The sequence below is a fragment of the Microtus oregoni genome, unplaced genomic scaffold (genome assembly GCF_018167655.1).
Source record: "Microtus oregoni isolate MIOR12 unplaced genomic scaffold, Mior012 000013F_ref0000133, whole genome shotgun sequence".
NCBI classification, from domain to species: Eukaryota; Metazoa; Chordata; class Mammalia; order Rodentia; family Cricetidae; genus Microtus; species Microtus oregoni.
In genome coordinates, this window is record NW_024543072.1 from 23,355,129 (window position 1) to 23,374,988 (window position 19,860).

At 37.8% G+C, this 19,860-nt stretch overlaps 1 protein-coding gene across 6 annotated transcripts in view; it reads right to left on the reverse strand.

Moving 5' to 3' along the window:
- The window catches only part of Slc4a7 (solute carrier family 4 member 7), an 85,989-nt gene that overhangs the window by 24,856 nt on the left and 41,273 nt on the right, over positions 1–19,860 (reverse strand). For all 6 annotated transcript variants that reach the window (XM_041662990.1, XM_041662988.1, XM_041662989.1 and 3 more), the window contains 8 exons: positions 17,328–17,443; positions 15,280–15,437; positions 12,936–13,023; positions 11,009–11,155; positions 8,197–8,303; positions 6,021–6,195; positions 2,995–3,128; positions 1,667–1,912 (listed from right to left, as the gene is read on the reverse strand). In XM_041662990.1, coding sequence (XP_041518924.1) covers positions 1,667–1,912; positions 2,995–3,128; positions 6,021–6,195; positions 8,197–8,303; positions 11,009–11,155; positions 12,936–13,023; positions 15,280–15,437; positions 17,328–17,443 — 1,171 coding nt within the window. The remainder of the gene's footprint in view (positions 1–1,666; positions 1,913–2,994; positions 3,129–6,020; positions 6,196–8,196; positions 8,304–11,008; positions 11,156–12,935; positions 13,024–15,279; positions 15,438–17,327; positions 17,444–19,860) is intronic.

Below are 19,860 nucleotides of genomic sequence, written 5' to 3' on the forward strand. Positions count from 1 at the left end.
TTTGTGAATAGGGATTAAAGATAACCTCAGAGCTGGCAGTAGTTCAGAGGCAGAGACAGGAGGATCTCTGAGTTTAAGACCAGACTGGTTGACAGATGAGATTCAGGACAGCCAAGATCAGGCAGTGAAGGAAACCATCAAAACCAGAAACCATCAAAACCAGAAGATATAAGTGAATGAGAGGGCCATGTTTCAGGCCAGCAAACAGTAAAACTTGACAGCTTCAGCCGTGTCGTTCTGGCTTTAGAGTCAAGGATAGAAAAAAAAGGGTTGTAGAATCTTCCTCTGTGACTAAATAAAGCAGTTGAAGCCAGGTATGCATCAGGGGTGTCCCTGAAAAGAGGTCTACAGAGGCCAGTGCGTGAAGCTATGAAGGAGAAGCCTGGATTACCTTGGAGAATCCAGGATGCTAGAGATGCTGAGGAGGAGAGCTGCTAACAGGGAGTGGAACCAGCCCAAGAGAAAGAACTGTGTTGTAGTCAACAAAGAAGAAAGGAGTTGAAGATCTCAAGAGTGTTTTGACATTAGACATGGAAATACAGAGCTTGGACTTTGCACAGCTGGTTTTCAGTCTTGCTTTGGGCCAGCATTTCTTTACTAAGCTTCCTTCCCTACATTTTGGACTGGTAATATATGCCCTTGTGCCATTATATGTTGCTAGTATGTGATCTATTTTTTTATAAGGAGTTACAATTAAGAGATTATATGACTCTCAGAAGAGATTTTGAACTCTAGACTTTTACATGAGTACTGTGATAGACTATAAGGGGTTTTGAAGTTGGACTAAATACATTTTACATTATGATACTGTTACAAGCTTATGGAAACCAGGGAGTTTGGAATGTGGTAACTTGAATGTAATTGGCTCCATAAGTTCAAAGGGAGTGGCACTGTTAGGTGTGCTTTTGTTAGAGTATGTATAGCCTTATTGTAGAAGTTGTCACTGTGGGGGGTGGGCCTTATAAGGTCTATGCTCAAGCTAAACCCAGTGACAAAGTTCACTTCCTGACATGATATTGGAGAAGGCATCTTGAGCCACAGGCAACAGGAAGTGAACTTTCTCCTTTACAAAAGTTGCCATGATCATGGTGTCTCTTCACAGCAATAGAAACCCTAAGGCACTTACCATGCACAAAGCCCTGAGTGCCATCTCAAGAGCAACGAAAAGACACTAATGAAGTACCTTTCTTGACGACAGTATACTATATGTAAAAATGACAGGTACAGCTGTTGAAATTCTATACTTTAAAAATGCAATTATATAAAATGCGAGGAATACATAAAATCATTATACCAGTAAACAAGTGAATAAACTTTATCAACTATAATTCTACCCATGAATGTTTGAATAAAATTTCATCTGAATCAAATGACAATTATACTATGGCCTAGATGGTAAATACAACTAGATACAGTGAATACTACATTGCAAAAATTCCATTTTCTTTCTTTTGGCTATGCAGCACAGGTGGACCTTTAACTTGTTGTACTTCCTCCTGCCTTAGCCTCCTGAGTAACAGAATTAAAAACGTGTCCCACCATGCTGAACTCTCAGAAAAACAAACAAGCAAACAAAAAAAAAAGTTAGAAAAAATGCTCTGATATTTTAGAAAAAAGATATTTTAACATAAGGAAGAAACTTAACTTTAACATAAGAAGCACTTACGTGTAACTGGTCAGTTCATCCAAATTGTTGTGCATATTAAATGCATATATTTCTCCTAAATGAAAGAGTTTCTCCAAAGCTTCGTAAATGAATATGATACAAATGAGAGCGGCAAAAGCTTCTTCTGTGAACCGAGTAATGTAACACACAAGGCTGCTTGCATCTGTTGCAACCAATACAATGCACAAGAAAGAAGTCCACAGACCAATACTGGTTCTTAATGATAGGTAGGAAAGGTGATAATCTCTGTTGAGAAGTATAAATGGGAACATGATCACCATGTACATACAGAATAGCATTTGCACCTAAGCTTTTTCGTAACAAGCAGTAAGAACACAAGCAACACAAGATTCCTTTAAAAATAACAATTACCAAATGGCCAAAATAATGATTAGATGAAGCTCTGTGTTTTTCTGCTTCAACTGGAAACTTGGTTATTATATTAAAGATTTACGGCGAAAATATGCTAGGCAATAAAGGCATAAAGCCACTAGCCCTTACATTAGCAAACAGTTATATCAAACAAATGACAGGTTAAAAGCAACTGTGCCTGGCTTTCTGAAGACGAAGAATCCATGTGTAAGGTGAAAACACTCAGCACCCCAACATCTTGCCACTCCTATTCCTTCTTCTCCCACCACTATCCCTACAAAAAAGTAGTTTCTTACTTTTAATTTCAAATAAGAGATACTCTAAGTCATTTTCAGCCCTGCTCGTCAGTGGAGCACGCCATATCAAAATTAGAACCAGCTTAGCCAATAAGCAGAGAATCAGGGCAATAGAAGTACAACAAATATTCAGATACCTCCGCTGTTTCACGTTAAAATACTTGACTGCCAATATGCCATCCAGGGAATGGTATTGTTAATGCTGAATTCAAAGTATATTAGCTATAGTATGCCCACGCCGTGAACAGCCTAGCTATAAGATACTAACCGTGCACTCTGATAGCTCTGAGCCCTTTCCTCTTTACACAAGACCGCCTGGCAAAAAGCCAGCCTTGGGCTTTCAAGATCTATTTCACTCTATCCTATGTAAGAGCTACATTTCCCCTAACAAACAGTTCAAACACCTTACTGGTTTAATTTTGCAAGCACTAAGAATTTTTATTGCTCTCCAAATGTGCTTATCAATACTCACATCCACTAAATGAACATTGATAGGCAATCTTACTTTCCCTTACTTCTACATTACTGAGGAGAAGTGGTAGTAGGAGCCTTGGTAGGACAACCACATAAAGCACACAAAGATACTGCAGTTCATAAACAGTATACTACAAAACATAATTGACGGGTATACAAATAGAGGGGATGAGAATTACTACTTACCTACAGAATTTAAATAAAATTTTTTCAAACACTAGGACTGGACCTGTGCTCCCCAGAATTGTTAGAGGCTGTCCAGCAAACAATGAATATGCAATCCCAGTTAATGATGCTCCAAAAAGAGACTCTATTGCACTCTGTTTAAAGGAAAATGAATAGAAGTAACACATCAAAAAGTGATCTCTAATCATCTGGAGAACACAGATGCTAGCCAAGCAGTTACACATGTATCAAGTACATCAAGAAAATTGCTTTGTCTTTGCATATTTAGTTGAACTTTTGGCAATCATCCTTAGCCCAACACTCAATATTGTAAGACACAAAAGGCGCAAAGGGAAACACAGGGCTTCAAGTTCATCTGTGGTGTTTTATTTCTAAGCCCACACAAGCAGAAAAGCATGAGTTATTTTTACTACTCTTCTATGACTAAAATAAATATTTTTTTACTCTAAAAATAAAAAGCACATTAAATACTCAAGATGGTGATTAAAAATAATCTCCAAATAGGTAAACATGTGACCCTCAGTTTTCTAAAAACAAAAAAAAACTTTGCATACATTTCTTAGAAATTAATCTAAAGTGATAGTCTTAATTGATTTACTTTAAAATGATAGAGGTAACACAAACAAGGTGGGGAGTACTCTGTAAGTTCGCAGAGACAATAAATGAGTAAGTATTTTATCATTAAAGCTCAGCAAAATGAGAACAATGGAAATGAAAGTCTTGGAGGAGTTCTCAGTGAGTAAGACAGAGTAAAGTTTTGTTTCACTATGGCATTATAGGCTGGCTAATGAGGTTAAATGGTGAAGCAATGACAATGTGCTATGCCACTAGACAAAGGGTAGGATCAGAGAGAAAGGAAAAGAATTTACCATTGTTAAGCATCAAGGCCAACTGGGGTGTGCTATCCAGAAAGGAGAAAGCCCAGGATTGGTAAAGGCAAGACAAGAAGTTATAAGAAACAAAGCTCCTGAAACAAGAGACAGCACAAGAGCAGGGAGGATGGGGTTGCCCTGGAAGCCTGGCCAGTGCCTGGAATGCAGTCTTGGGGCAACTTGGGAGTCTAAGGGTTTTTATTTTTAAACAGGGTGATGACGATTAGGAGACCCCACGAGTGTTTATAAAGGCACCTTCAAGCCATGTCTATTACCTTGGGAATATCACACAAAAGCAGCATTTCTCATCAACTCCAACAGCATCTTCCAAACCAGAATCATAAAGTAACAAAATATAATTGAACTAATGGTAATATGAAAAAACAAGCCTCCATATTAATAACATATTAATCTTAAAAATAAATGTTTTCTCTCTGAAAAAATAGGGCTTCACTACAAAACACTGATATGCAATCACTAGCTCCTTAATTATACTAAAATATGTACATTTTAAATCTGAATTTAAGGTGAGCTTGAGTTAGAGGTGAAAATGTCTTAAGTGAAATTCAGAGGAGGGGACACAAAAACTGAAAAGAAGGACATGTCACAACTCAAATGGAGCAGGTGAGCACAAAGCAGAGGCCTTTCCCCCACGTGGTGGGTCAAAAATGCGGACACTGTCACCACAAACTCCTCATTTACCACTTCCACCCCACCTTCCCCTAATATGGAGCTGCTTCACATGCTCCTCCCCACTCTGCGCTCTGATGGTCTGGTCTGCTGGCCACTCTCCTCCTTCCATTCTATAACCATCGAAGCTCCCACACACCCTCCCTCTCTACAAGTCACCTCAAGCTCAACAGTCTCCAATCTCTTTCTTCTTGCTGCTCTATGCTTCCGAATGTGAGCTCCTAAAATGTACACTTCTATAAAGCAATGGAAACAAACACCTCATCTCCCCATTGTTTCCTCTATTTCTGCCTCTTCATTCCCTAGTTCTCCTCTCTCAGTTAAACACTGCAGGGAACATGAGCTCCCATTTACTGTCCACCTTTCTGCTTAGGCTCCCTCTGCTACCTTTGTCTCTCAAACATACTATCTCGGGTACATGGTGTCCAAGGGCAGAAGGAGAAGACAGGCAGTGACAGTCCATGAGCCAAGCAGCAATATTTCTAAGAGGTAATAACTAACCACATCGTCACGGTGTCCAGCAGAGCTATACGTGTAATTTTTGACAGCATAGCAACTAAAAACATATTATGAGCAATGACTAAAGGAAAAAGGAATCTAAGTAGTAAAAACCAAATTCAGGGTTAGAAATTTTCAGTTATTTAGAAAAAGATGTCTTTACAATTGAATTGTCACCACTTATATTTTAGCTATTGCTTTAACCTTTTATCTATAAAAATACAAAATTTCTTTCAAAAGTATTATTAAAACAAACATTAGAAATCAAGAATTATAAATGTCACTCAAATGCCATTAAAATATATGTATATTCCCCATAAAATGCCATTCAAAATTTTATGACGCACCAGTTCCTCCACAGTTATTAGCAAGTACAGCAAACAGGACTCTACATTCACATGGGAAAAGGGAGGCAGCACCCAATTGCAAATACAAGTTTTGTCAACTTTCAGATAGATTAAATAGCAAAATGAAAACAAACATAACTTTAAAATTCCATCCACTCTATAGCTACATTTGTTGTTTCAAACGGTCTCAGTTCAGTGACCAGCTGGGGCTGAGGAGTTAAATACAGTCACAACCCTAACCCTATGGTAACTAACAGGACAGGGAGCCCAATGGATAAATTTCCCACCATGATCCACCCAGAGCAGTTCATCTCCCCCGCAACCCACCCATCCCCCAGAAGACAATGGAAGTTTTACTCAATTTATAACCATATCATCAAGCAAGGTAAAATAAACTGTTTGTTTGGTTTTTGTTTTTACCTCAACTGTGCATCTTCTCCTGTTCAAATGGCTTCCCCATGTTTTCCACAGCAATTACCTTTGGGGGAAGTCTGCTTTGGGACAGGTTAATGCTGTGGGTCGACTCTTCAAATACAAGCACGAATAGTGAGACAAATGCATACAGACACTTGCCTCTGAGGAGCTGGGAGCCTGGCCACTACCAATCTTTTGTACTCACTATTCTGCCTTCTGTAGCTTCTCCAAGCAGCCCTCCAAAAGTGATTACAGGAGACATACAGGCACAGTATAGGAAAAGAATCGAGGCCAGGCACTGCAGACTTAATGCATCCTTGAAGTCACTCAAGAAAAAAGGTGCTTTCCTTTTGATGTCAAGTATCAAACCACCAAAAAGCCTAAATAGGTGAGATGAAACTCGTCAAGCTGTAGACTAGAGGATTCTAACTAGTTCACACTAAATCTATGGGCTACATAAAACTGTAGGTGCTTACTATTTTGCCAATAAAAATTTAAATCACGGTATAACTTATAGAAGATATACTCATTGACTCTAATGAATGATGTCAGAAGAAAGAAGATCTCATTAAGTTAATGGAAACATAACATTAAACTATATATGCTGAAAAGGCTGCAGGCAAATGACTTTATAGGAGCAACTTGGAATGCGAATATACAAGTAAACATATAATAAACAAAACCTAACCAGCCATGCATGTAAATGTGCAACTGCAACTCTATTCTTTATCTGCAGTACAGAGCAGAAAGGCAATGGGCAGCTATAGCTTACACAGTAAGTACTGTATAAGTAGAGTGAATGTGGCTCGCTAACATTTAACTCAGAAGTCAACTAAGAACTATGTCTAATGATTTTTAACTCCTGAATTATTTATATGAGTATTTTTGTCCAAGAAAAAACCTTTAAAGCTATTTCAGTACATTATTACATATGTAATGAGTATATTAATAAAACTAAAAGGTTTTATTAAGAATAAAAACCTATATTTGCATTAAAACATCAAAACCATACCATTTAAACTTAAAAAATGGGTTTTTAGATATATTTAATTTGAAAATATCCCAATAAAACATAAACACCCTAAGAGATAGGGACTTTTGCTCAATGTCATGCTTCTTGTTAGCAGAACCCTGCCTGGTATACAAAAGGTACTAAATAAATACTGCTGAACTGAAAATTCAGAACAGTCTTATGACTCAGGAAACAGGGGATTTTATATATATATATATATATACCAAATGAAAGAAAATAGATGAATACTAAATTTAAACTTTTGAGGGCTTGGATGCTTCAAGCTTTACCATTCTATTTTTTTTAAGTTAGATACTAAACAAATCCTAAAGGCGAGTTGACAAGCGGAAGTGATTCTGTCACAAAAGGAATCAGCTTTCAATTAAAAAGGTATCAATGACAATGTAGAAAATAAATCATCATCAAATGAACAACTGATAACTTAACAGGTGGCAAAGGAGGCTCTCAGGTGCCTGAGAGGAATGTGCCTCTAACTAGGTACTTCCATCTCTAAAGTACAAAGAAATGGTTACAGCCAATAGGAGACCAGCACTATTGGCGGAGAAATAGAATCTTATTCTGTTACATTCACAAAGATAAAATCTTATTCTGTTCCATTTCACTAGTCATTGATGTTGACTGTGTTGAATATATTAGCTGCTGTTCTTGTCAACAGTGTCTGTATAAGATACCCTAGTTATATAAACAAAGATTGAACTCTAGGTCCTTTAAAACCACAGTGACTACCAGTGCCCCATTTAACACCAATAGCTTTACTTCACAACAGTATGGAAATGCTGCCACAATCAACTACTACACAGTGTTTTAAAGGTATTTTTTTACACTTTACCAGGTAACATTTCTATCCTTTACTCTAAAATTAACTTTCTAATTTCCTAATAATGTTTCCAGATGCCAATAGTAGGGTTTAAACATGCTTGTCCATGTAATTTTACAGTATTTCAAAAAGTAATGTTCACGTAAGTTTTAAATCCATGCACAATGTATAAAAATCATTCACTGTAACTCCACTTTAATCTCATAATTCTTTAACTAGGAAAAGAATCTATATTTTCTTTCAGAACCTTTGTAGATGTTACCAAAAAACCCACATAATATAATAATGACAAATTTGAATATATGTCCCATTATTTTCATTTTAAAAATTGGTATGTGTTATTAAAATTGTTTTAAAATGCATAAATTCTCCTTAATGTTATATATCTTATAGAAAATGAGTTTTTACAAAACCACAGAAGAAATAATGTACGAGATTAGGTTCCAAATACTTGAGGAGTTAAAAGAGAAGACTGTTGGTGCCTTTCTATCAAACCAGTGCTTAATCCCCCAAAGAAACAACTGTACCCACCGTCCGGTCCTCTGCAGCTCAGGCCCGGCATGATGAGCAGCCTCCTTAGGAGGCTCGGTAGACATTGGAGCAGATCCATTGGGAAACACGGGAATCTTCCTCTTTTCCTGAATTCCACAGAAACATACTTTTAGAATTCAACTTTAAGAAAACTGACAAGGTATCTGAGATTGCTAGAGGAAATATTACATCTCATGAGGATTTTACACAAGCACACACGGGAAAAAATGTTTTCTAGTATAACCTTTTAAAACAATAACACGCCAGGCGATGGTGACACACGCCTTTAATCCCAGCTCTCGGGAGGCAGAGGCAGGCGGATCTCTGTGAGTTCGAGACCAGCCTGGTCTACAGAGCTAGGTCCAGGACAGGCTCCAAAGCCACAGAGAAACCCTGTCTCGAAAAACAAACAAACAAACAAAAAAATAACATTTAATAGCATTTTAAAAAGATGCAATTTAAAAGAATTTACCATCTGTTTCTGTTCACATTATAAATTTATAATTAGCTCTCTGCACCTTCTAATATCAGTGTATTATAAGATAAATATACCATTTCAAATTGCTGTTCTGCAGTAACTATTTTTTTAGTTAGTTTCTGCTGCTGTGACTAAAAGCAAATTGGAGAGGAAAGGGTTCAGCTCATATGTCCTGATCTTAGTCCTTCATGAAGAGACGTCAGGACAAGGAACCTAGGGTCAAGAACTGGAGCAGAGACTAGGGAGGAACACTGTTTACTGGCCTGCTTCTCAGGGCTTGCTCAGCTTGCTTTCTTATAGCATCCAAGACCACCAGCTAAGCGGTAGCACTGCCCACAGTGAGCTAGGCCCTTACAGACTTCAGTCTTGCCTATGGAAATTCTTAGTCAAGTAAGATTCCCTCCTTCCTAAACAACTCAAGCTTATGGGAAGCTGACACTAGCAAACCCAGCTATAAACATAAACATTCTCGAAAAGAAGCACCTTTTCATCAAAATATTTATAATACTATTCGTGGTTAACTACCAAAAACAAATTTTCCATTAATTTTTAAAGATACTACTTTTTCCATACACCTGCACTGCCAGTTCTCAAGAGGCTAAGGCAGAAAGTCTGAGTTCAAGAACAATCTGGGCTATAAAAAGGATCTTGAACAAGGAAAGAGGGAGGAAGGGAGAGAAAAGAAGGCAGAAACCAACATTTTTCCTTTCCTAAAATATTTCCTTAGATAAGTAACACAAGAATTCCTTCAGTTTCCCCTTATATTTTATTTTAAAATCAATGAAACCACTTCTAAGATAAAGGATCTTCTCCCCGACACGAACACAAAAGGAGTATTTCATAGGTTACCTCAACAAAGAACTGGCTAAAGGAATACCTATGTGCAGATAAACATACATAATGCAAAGAGGGAGGAAATAGAATAAGCAGGGAGCAAGACAGATATATGCATCTGTAAGAGCTCCTGTGAAGTTTTAAAACTCCCATGGACCTAGATACACAACACTTTATTAATACAGAGTAGCTAGAGCTAAAACCAATGTGTTTCCCCTTACATCAAAGGGGAAACAAAAAACAACATAGAAGCCCAAGAAAGTAAGAACAAAAGAACGTATGACATAGCTAAGTTGTAGCTAAAACATGAAAATATGAAGTATCAATCAGTGGCTCATGCTTACAATTCTAGTAAGACACTAAGGCAGGAGGATCACTAGAAGTTTAAGAAAATCTTGTCTATAAAACAAAAATCAAACGAAATAATTTTTTTTAAACAAAAAATTTAAAAGATGAGGGTTAGAAAGATGGCTCAGTAGTTAAGAGCACTGACTGCTCTTCAGAGAACCTGTGTCCAATTCCCAGCATTAACATGGTGGCTCACAATTACGCATAACTCCAGTTTTGGGATACTTGATCCTGGGCACCAGTCACGCATGTGGTACACATTCATATGCAGGCAAAACACCCATACATATAAAATAAAATAAATGTAAAAAAAGGAAAACGTTAAAAGGGAAATAATTAACTATGTAAGGAAAGAAGGATAAAATAAATCTTTACTGGAGGATAGTGAGAGGAATGAAGCAGAAAAAGACCCATCTTTTAAAAAATCTAAAATAATTTTACAAACTACTCTTTGAAAAATATAATAAATAATTTACCTATTAGTCAAACCAAAGATATGTCAGGATATAATTCCACAAACCAAGGAAAGTTTAATAGGTAAACTTTCCCAAGAAAATTTAAAATATGGTCACAATGGGCAAACAGAATTTACCAGAACTGACCTGAGAGGGAAGAGAAGCTCACATAAACCAATTTTCATAAAGGAATAAAGCAACTTGTTAAAGCCCACAATTGGCAAGAGATGTGGCTCAAAAATGTATGCCAGAAATTTCCCAAACTTGCAAAAACAAATTATTCCATACTATTTAAAGTGCTGATAATGGCACATGAAGAATAAAGACAGATTACACACACACACAAATGATCAACTTAAAATGATGCAAATAACAAAAGAGTAGGCAGGTTATTAACATTTACATGTCCAGGTACAGAATAATCAGGACCACAAAGCTGACAACAGACAAACACACAAGAGACATAGTAACACAAGAACATCCTCCCTGAATCTACCTTTGGTTCCTGTAGCTCCTACTTCCAGTATCAGGGTTCAAATTTAGGGCCTTGGGCATGCGGACAAAGTGCACCCACTAAGACATACCCACTATAAATAGTTATGACTTTTGAGTTATAAAACATGCATAACTCACATTTTTATTACAAGTTTTTAACTTAAAAAAGAAAAAACCCCTAGAAGCATATCCAGGTTCTTACCTGAGAAGGAACACTTTTTGGTGGCTCTATGCGTATGGAAGGATCCCATTCTCCTGGAGGAAGGACAGTTACTTGATCTAAAAATTCGTCAATTCCAGATAAAAGGTCATTTCGATCCTTTGCTTTATAAGCTACATCATGAAAAATCTAAGGAGAGAAGATACCGAGCATAAGGATTTCGACAGTGGACAGAAAGAACTGACTGTATTAAAATGCACTTTAGATGCAGTAATAAATTCTGTGCTGGAGCAAGAGCCCATGATTAACAGCAGCACTGTGCGGAGGACACACTTTCAGTTCCTAGAATTGTAGGGTGGCTCATAACTACTTGTAATTCCAATTCTGGGGGATATGACACAACCTCATGGACTCCACAGGACCTGCACTCATATGTGCATGTACCTCTCTCCCCTGTGCACATATGCATAGAATATAAAATAAATAACAAAAATAAAGTCACTAAAAATGGTATAAATTCTCATCAGCTGCAGACAGTCACCTCACCTAGCAAGAGTTAGTCCATCATTAGTATGGACTAACATAAATAGATCAATCAACAACAAATAACTGAAGAAAATGATGAGTTGGTACAAAGAAAATATTTCACAGATAAATAGTAATTTTACAAGATAAAAATCGATTCACTACAAAATAATTCATTACAATAATGTCAGGTCATTGTATTTCTGCCATTAAAGTGTTATTTATCCTGAAAATAATTATGATCAAGAGGGACAAAAGTTCAAAAAAAGAATAAATATTAAACAAAGTGCAGAATGGAAAGCTGACAAGAGAAAAATAAGCAGCCAAGCAAAAATGTTGCTGAGAAGACTTGATAACCCAGCAACTGAAGGCAGAGGGAGGAGAACTGGTGTGAGTTTGAGCACAGTCCAGGCTATATAAAAGACTTCATCCAAGAAAAGCCAACCAACCAAAAAAACAAACAAACAAAACAGTAATAACTGAGGGAAATGGTAAAACAGTACTTAGGAAGACAGAATCATAGCTGTACTGTACAGGGGTACGAAGAGCAAAACTCATCCAAGAAACAGAAAGGAAGCTACTATGGCCAGAGCAGGGTGTAAGCATAGGATACGTGCAAGGTTCCCTGAAAATACCAGAACAAGGTTTGATCTGAACGTAAAGTAAAGCAGATGTGGTGATTCATATCTTTATCCCAGCGCTCGAGAGACGAAGCTAAGATTCCCAAGAGTGGGACCAACCTCAGCTACACAGTTAGTTTGAAGTATGCTTGGATTATAGAGAAAACACAACTCAAAAAAGGGGGAAAAAAAAAACTTTAAATAATTAGGCTATGGATAAATTCTGGATTCAATGTTAGACTTATATATATGTTATTATTGTCAATACAGGTAAGAACTCCAAAGAAAAAAAAATCACTTGAGTGGCCACAGTAATGGTCAGAGTCTAGACCAGAAAAATGGCAGTGATTACAAAAATGTATGATGAGCTGACATGGACGAGGTCCAGGTTTACAGGGTTTCTGATGGTCTGTGCAGATATGTTGGCATGTCTGGCAAAATCTTCTAGAAATCTCTCTCAAAGAAGCAGAAGTCCTGATCACTAAAGAGTTTACAGCCAAACACAACAACAAAATCAAGAGACAGAAGTAAGGAGAAACGGCAAAAGACCCAAGGAAGCCCCAAAAAGGCAACACCCTAAAAGCTAGGACCAAATAAATTTCAAAACGTCAAATTGAAAGAATAGCAATAAAACAGATGAAAAACTACCTAGTATTGCTAAGAAATAAATCTTAAAACCCTCAACAAATGCATGTGTTAGAAGAGTACATATGAAATAAAATAGCATAGACATCAAAGATCATTTTATAAGCTTTCCTATGAGAGAAAGAAGGGCTGTAATTGCATATTCACTGTCTAGCTCAAAGGGATTTGACTGTAATTACCTCATCAGTCATGAGAGTGGCTATGGATCTGCCAATTTCATGGTATTGTGGGGCCTTCCCTGCTGGGCCCAGTAACAGAAACAAAAACCTAAGGAAAGATTGAAATATGCAGATTTTAAAAGAAACAACACATATACACAAATCCAGGAAACTTCTACAAATAATTCCATTATAAACACAGAAGCAACACACAGACCTTCTTTGCAATCACCCACAAGAATCAAGGGGGAAAAAATGGCAATTCTATTCAAAACAGATCTTAACTGAGTGTGGTGGGCAAGCCTGCTATTCCAACACTTGAAAGGCAGAGGCAAAGAGGCTCTGAGTTCAAAGTCATCCTCTCAGCTTAAGCAACAGGAGATCCTATTTCAAAAACCGAACAAAACAAGCAAAAATCAGATCATGAAACTATAAAATGCATTCACAATTAACTCTACCAACTTACCCCTTTCCCATCTTCCTTAGTGCAAAAACAGTTACTAAGGAAGTGTTTCTCATAAAAATTTTCATCTTTTATATCCTTCTGGATGAAACAACCAGGCTGACCTCGAACTCCTCACTCAGTCTTCCGAGTGCTGCGTGGCAGATTTGCAGCACCACACTGTTTCCATGCTGACTTCTTTTGGAGAAAGGGTAGTATAACCCAGGATGATCTAGAACTTACTGTGTAGCCAGAGGTAACCTTGAACTTTGTATCCTCCAGCCTCCACTGCCCCTCCACTCAAGTGAGGGGACTGTAGGTGTGGCCCACCACACCTGGTTTATGGAGTGCTGGAAACTGAACCAGGGCTTTGTGCATGCCAAGCAATCTCTCTACCAATTGAGACACATCCCTTGTCCTACACTGATTTCTTGAAAGCAAGGCCTGTCAAATCAAATAGTACAGAATATACACACAAAAGATATGTAGTCTGGAACTATTTTGGATCGACGCTTTAACACTATAAATATGACATCTAGTTAAGTAACTTTTCCATGAGGGAAAAGAATTCCCAACTTCAATATCAGACCTGTTTCTATTTAAGTGTTAAATAAAAAGTATAGTTGCACCCTGTTAACAATAGAGTAGATAGGGCCGGGCGGTGGTGGCGCACGCCTTTAATCCCAGCACTCGGGAGGCAGAGGCAGGCGGATCTCTGTGAGTTCGAGACCAGCCTGGTCTACAAGAGCTAGTTCCAGGACAGGCTCCAAAACCACAGAGAAACCCTGTCTCGAAAAACCAAAAAAAAAAAAAAAAAAAAAAAACAATAGAGTAGATACTAATATTTTAACTATTTTTGTAGGTAATAATACAAAATAATGGGTTTCATCATTACTTCAGCCTTATATAAAATATTAATATTCTGATCCAAATACTTATGCTCCTGCTTTATGAAAATTTACAAATGAGGCAATCGAATAATTTTCCCTCACTTACCAACACGGTATCATTAGTGGAAACGGAATAAATACATATAAAATAAGTATTTTCCATCAAATTCCTATTAATTCTTAATTACTGAGTCGGTCATGAGAACACATAATCTACCACACCTCTCCATGGTACTGTGGAAGCTCCCTGCTGCAAAATCCCCCTAGTACAGTGCATATGCCCGGATGTCAGCTCTCAGGAAGCTGAGGCAGAAGGATAGTCAGGGATAAGAAGTCAACCTGGACCACACACGTGACTTCATTTAAAACAAACAAACAAACAAAAAACCCATCAAACAAAAATACAGTAAAAAAAGTTAATTTCAAAACAAGTCATAGTCACAATTAAGCTTCTGATACTAACGATCTGCAGATGTCCTTTTCATGGCTCATGTGCTGATTAACACAACTTGCTAATTATTCTTTATGATTTCAAGCTAGATTAATTTGTTATCCAATGTACATGGATGGAAAACCACAACAAAGAATTTGCATGAGTACACAAAGGATGAGTGCAGCCCAGAACAGAATGAGAAGTGAACCTGAGCAAGCCATCTTCTGGGTACCCAGCACAAAAATGAATCTCAATGACTGGCTTTATAAAACAAAAGTTCCTAAGATACCAAATATTTTATAAAGATACAAATGAAGAACTGTTTTCATACAGTATTACTATAGCAGGAGAAGGTGATTCATAGCTACGATCTCATCATTTGGGAGGGAAAAGGAGGAATCAGAGGCCAGGCTGGCTACACAGTAAGGTCCAGGTCAGCTGTAGAATGGAATCAGGTAACAGTTGGAAGAGGGAGGATAATTTACACTCTGGTACTCAAAAGCACTGGCACAACTGAAAACCAGCAGTCCAACAGAGCCTCTATTACAGAGCAAGGACGCTTTCAGTGGGTCCACAGGACAGCCACGAAGGACTCATTACCTAGTGGGCACAGGGACCTCAGTCAGCCCCGACAGGAGAACTGCAGGAGCCAGTCGCACAAACGCGATAATCGGTCTCTCCAAGAAGTCCACTTCTCCCACCAAAACATTGGATGCTTCCGCTCCTGTGGGAATTTTCCTCATGAAATTCATGTCAACCTATTGATAAATGAATAATTTAGAAATATAATTACTTAGATATGAATAAAAGAATGACTTTAAAACTACTACTGGCAATCAAAACTTGTGATCTAAAAGATGCATAAACACCAAAACTCCCACAGATATAAAGAATGAAGTAGACAAATACAAAAAATGCAAGCAAAATTCATCATCTATTGTTTTAGCTATTATAGTCTTTATTACTTTAGAGCTGTATATTATCAAACATAAACTTGAGAATTTTTCAATGAATAGGCTCTTCATTAAAAACTGGTAAGGACACACAGTGCACAAACTAACAATGGCTTATGAAATTATACACAGTGCTACAACAAATTCATTGAATGATTTTCATTAAGTCTTATTGTTTCATGTCTTTATAAATCCTCCTTTTAAAAAATAAAACACTACCATTTCTTAGTATTTTCCTTAAATAAAAAAAAATATTCTTTACAATGAGAACCAATAGCCTTGATTAGCTCAGACATGGAACCATGTGTAAGGGAAACTCAGCCACCTGTGTATAATTACAAAAAGGTAACAAACATGACCCCAAAGTAGTGAAGCTCTCACTGATACATAGGTTCACATAAGCTACTAAACGACCACTAACAAGACTATCTATTAAAAGATGAAACCAGCACTTACAGCGGGCCTCTTGAGTCCCACTCCCAGTGTGCCACAACTACAGTGCCAGGAGGCAGACTCCTGCCCAACAAGAGACAGGGAGGGTACACAAGAACAGGCCAAGTAAAAAAGTGCGACTGACAGAGAAACAAAGATCAACCACACTGCCATGCCTAGACAAGAACCACAATGCAAATTATGGTAATTTACTTATTCAGCAACAACGAATAAATTCCAATTTAGCTAGGAACACTTTCTGATGATCTGAAACAGAGCACTAATGAAAACAAGATAGTTAGAAATGACAACTGCAAAAGACTTTTGTTTGTTTTGCTTTAAAAGACAAGTTGCTATTTAGTTCAGGGTAGTCTAGAGCTTACTATGTAACCCAGGATAGCCATAAACTTGAGGCTCTCTTGCCTTGGCCTCTGGATAACTAGGATTATAGGCACATGCTACCATGCTCAGGTGAACACCTTTTCTGAATAGTCAAAATCCCTAATGGTAAGCCTTTCTATTCTATAATGGGGGAGTATGAAACTCCACAAAACGACAATACAAATCATTTAAACCTCTTTTCAGTGGAGTGCGCATGATTTGCGGACACACTGTGAAACAGAAAACAGCTTTAAAAGACGGAAATCTATTTGATATTTACAACAAAGCCTTAAAAAGAAGGTGCAAAAATATTACTGTTCCATGAATTAATGGTAAACTGACAGGCAGCAAATTAAGGGACTTCCCAACCACTAGGAAGTACTCTTGAAACTCAGCTGTCACTTGAGCTTATCCTGAAAACCCAGGGTCTCTCTGTTCTGTTGCTTTCATCTTCACTTCCCTGAACTACTCATTAAACAACATCAATTCACAGGTGCTTCTTGTTCTTGTTTAAACCATGCCTCGATCTACCCATGCCTCCTGGTGGCATTCTAGAAGGTCCTAGAACCATGAGTCAGTAATTCTGGGATGCAGTAGAGCCCAGGAAGAAAGCTGTCAGTGCTGCGATGTCACACCCAAGAAAATTATCTATGAGCAGGCCCAAAGAAAATCCATTTCTTCTGAACGGCTGCAACTGTAAGCATGTAGTTACAAACATGGAGCCTATCCCTGTTTCTGCCCATAACATCTCACAGGCATCCTATGCAAGTGTGTAAGCAGCAGGTAACTAAACAGTTACTGTAAGCAATGGCAACAAAGCAACACATTACTAGTTATTTTCTCAGTGGGAAAGCTAATGAAAATTTACAATTAATGAATTACCTTGCTAAAGTCCACAGTACTATTTTCTCTGCTTCCTCCACTTCCATTACCTTTCGTTTCACCACTTTTACTATTGTCCAAATTTCCAGGAGCAGACTGTGGAGAAGCCAAAATCCCTGTATTTAAGAAAATACACAACCGAATTAGTAAGGAGAAAATCCACCATGTAGCCTGATGCTGTTCATATCCTTAAAGCGATGGCTCATTACCGAAGCAAATGTGAGAGGTTAAAAAGTGCAGATGTTAGCTCCGTATCAGCAGCATGAATTAGAACACATGAACAGGATGAAGCTGTGCACTTAATATTTAGAGCATTACAGAATCCACACAGTGGCCTTCACAGAAGCGAGCCAGTGTGGAACCAGCCCTACTGCCACAATACTTCTGGGTAATGTACTTCGAGTGTCTCTACCTCGTGTGACCCGTACAGAACTCAGTGAGCCCTAACTTCCCCTAGGACACTCATGTCAATGCCAATATGAATTCTTTCCAATTGTAATTCACAAAATTTAAGAGGTGTGCTTTGTTTAATCTTTCTTAATCATGTTTCCCTAAGAAATTTTATTTTTCTTCAGCAGTATTTATGTCTAATTTCTACTGTCATTCTTCCTAAGAAACCTAAAACAACAAACAAGCTATCCCAGTAAAAAGATTAAAATCAAAGAGATTTGGGATAAATAATTCTCATCACTTGTGGCCCTGTGATTGAATGATTTACTCAACCCCTCTGGTTCCGATGAGCCTATAACTTAGCGTGTGACTAGCCTGGTTGTTGTCCAGTTACAAATGATGCATGTTCATGTTAGTGTACTCATTCAGCAGCAACGCTCACAGGAAGGCAGTTCCAAGCAACACAACATAAAGATTAATCTATCTTTACCTCTAAGAGTTCTAGAAAAAGCTCAAATCTCAAAAACTTAAAATCCAAGTTTCAACACACAGATATCTACCACTGAATACATCTTTTTTTCCTTAGAAAATAAAAAAAAAAAGCCTTCTAGTCCAAGAATATAAACCAATTAATGCTCACAACACTGAACATTTTAGGGGAAGAAACTGCAATATAATACAGAAGTGCAGTTAATATTTGTCAGTACCAGTCATTGGTTAAAATTAGTAATCGTTTCTACAATTTCAAGAATATCAGATATATTTGATACAACCAGGAAATGTTTATTCTTCTAGAATACAGCAGTTATAACTAGTGAACATAAAATTAAGGCATTTGGGTTTAAAAGCTATTTCAACTCTGAGTGAAAGTCCTCGATGATATCAATTTCCCAGGTCAACAAACTGGGGTATCGATATAAGTGAAAAACCTTCATATAAAAAGCACTGCACTTAATGTAGTCATGTAATTCTCAAATTAAATATTTCTGAAATAAAAATTATTTCCTAAAATAAATACTTTTTTAAATATTGACTTAGTATGGAAAAGTTATTAAGATTCCTCATATTTAACCTTTGTCCCTAGCTTTCAGAGCAGTGTCTCTTCTTTCCAAGGAGGTGGGAAAAATTATCCTCATCAGTGGCTTCTACACACTCACACACAAGCTCAAGAAGTACATTATTAAACCCTGGTGCCAACTGGGACTGAGTACTAGGCACTACTGACTATTATTTTACACATCATCAAAATAAGAACATAATGCAGTTTCTAGAACAACTCAGCCACTAGATCTGAGACCTAAGAACGAGGCTTGTGGGGATGGGGGGTGGCAAGGTCAGTAGGAACAGAAAGAAGAAATAAATTCAATGGGGACAAAGGAGGAAATTAGTTGAAGATGGCTGTGCTTGCCATCTTCAACATGTTCCTTTTTCAATTGGCTGGGGCATGTTAAGAACATTACCCTGCCAAGTGTGGTAGCACATTCCTGTGTGCACTTGGAAGGCAGAGACAGAAGGATCAGAAGCTCAAAACTAGATGAAAACTGGTTCTTAGAAAGAAACTAAAGCAGTCTAGTTTACCATGATTCTCTCTGAGTAATCTTTGCAAGCCTCAGCCGAGGTAAAGCTGTCTCTTTAATTAGTCAAGTCTCCAGCTCCTGATACTAATTCTGCTGAGAATCAATTCAGTCGGCAAAAAATGAAGCTTCCTCCCACTGCGCCACATAGCTAAAGCCAAGTTCCAGTAGCCCCCCTTTCTATGGAGGAGCTCTCTATGGCATCCTCTCTGTGGAGGAGCTCTCTATGGCGTCCTCTCTATGGAAGAGCTCTCTATGGCGTCCTCTCTGTGGAGGAGCTCTCTATGGCATCCTTTCTATGGAGGAGCTCTCTATGGCGTCCTCTCTGTGGAGGAGCTCTCTATGGCATCCTCTCTATGGAAGAGCTCTCTATGGCGTCCTCTCTGTGGAGGAGCTCTCTATGGCATCCTCTCTATGGCATCAGCTTCCGGAGTCCTGCCAGAAACAACTAAATGTTCTAAGTGCAAATGGCAGTTACAAAGGAAGTGATGACGGTTGATCCTATGACTTTTCTCATTAGTTATGAGCTTCATTTTGTCTTCAGAAATCCAAACACTTTAATTTCACCT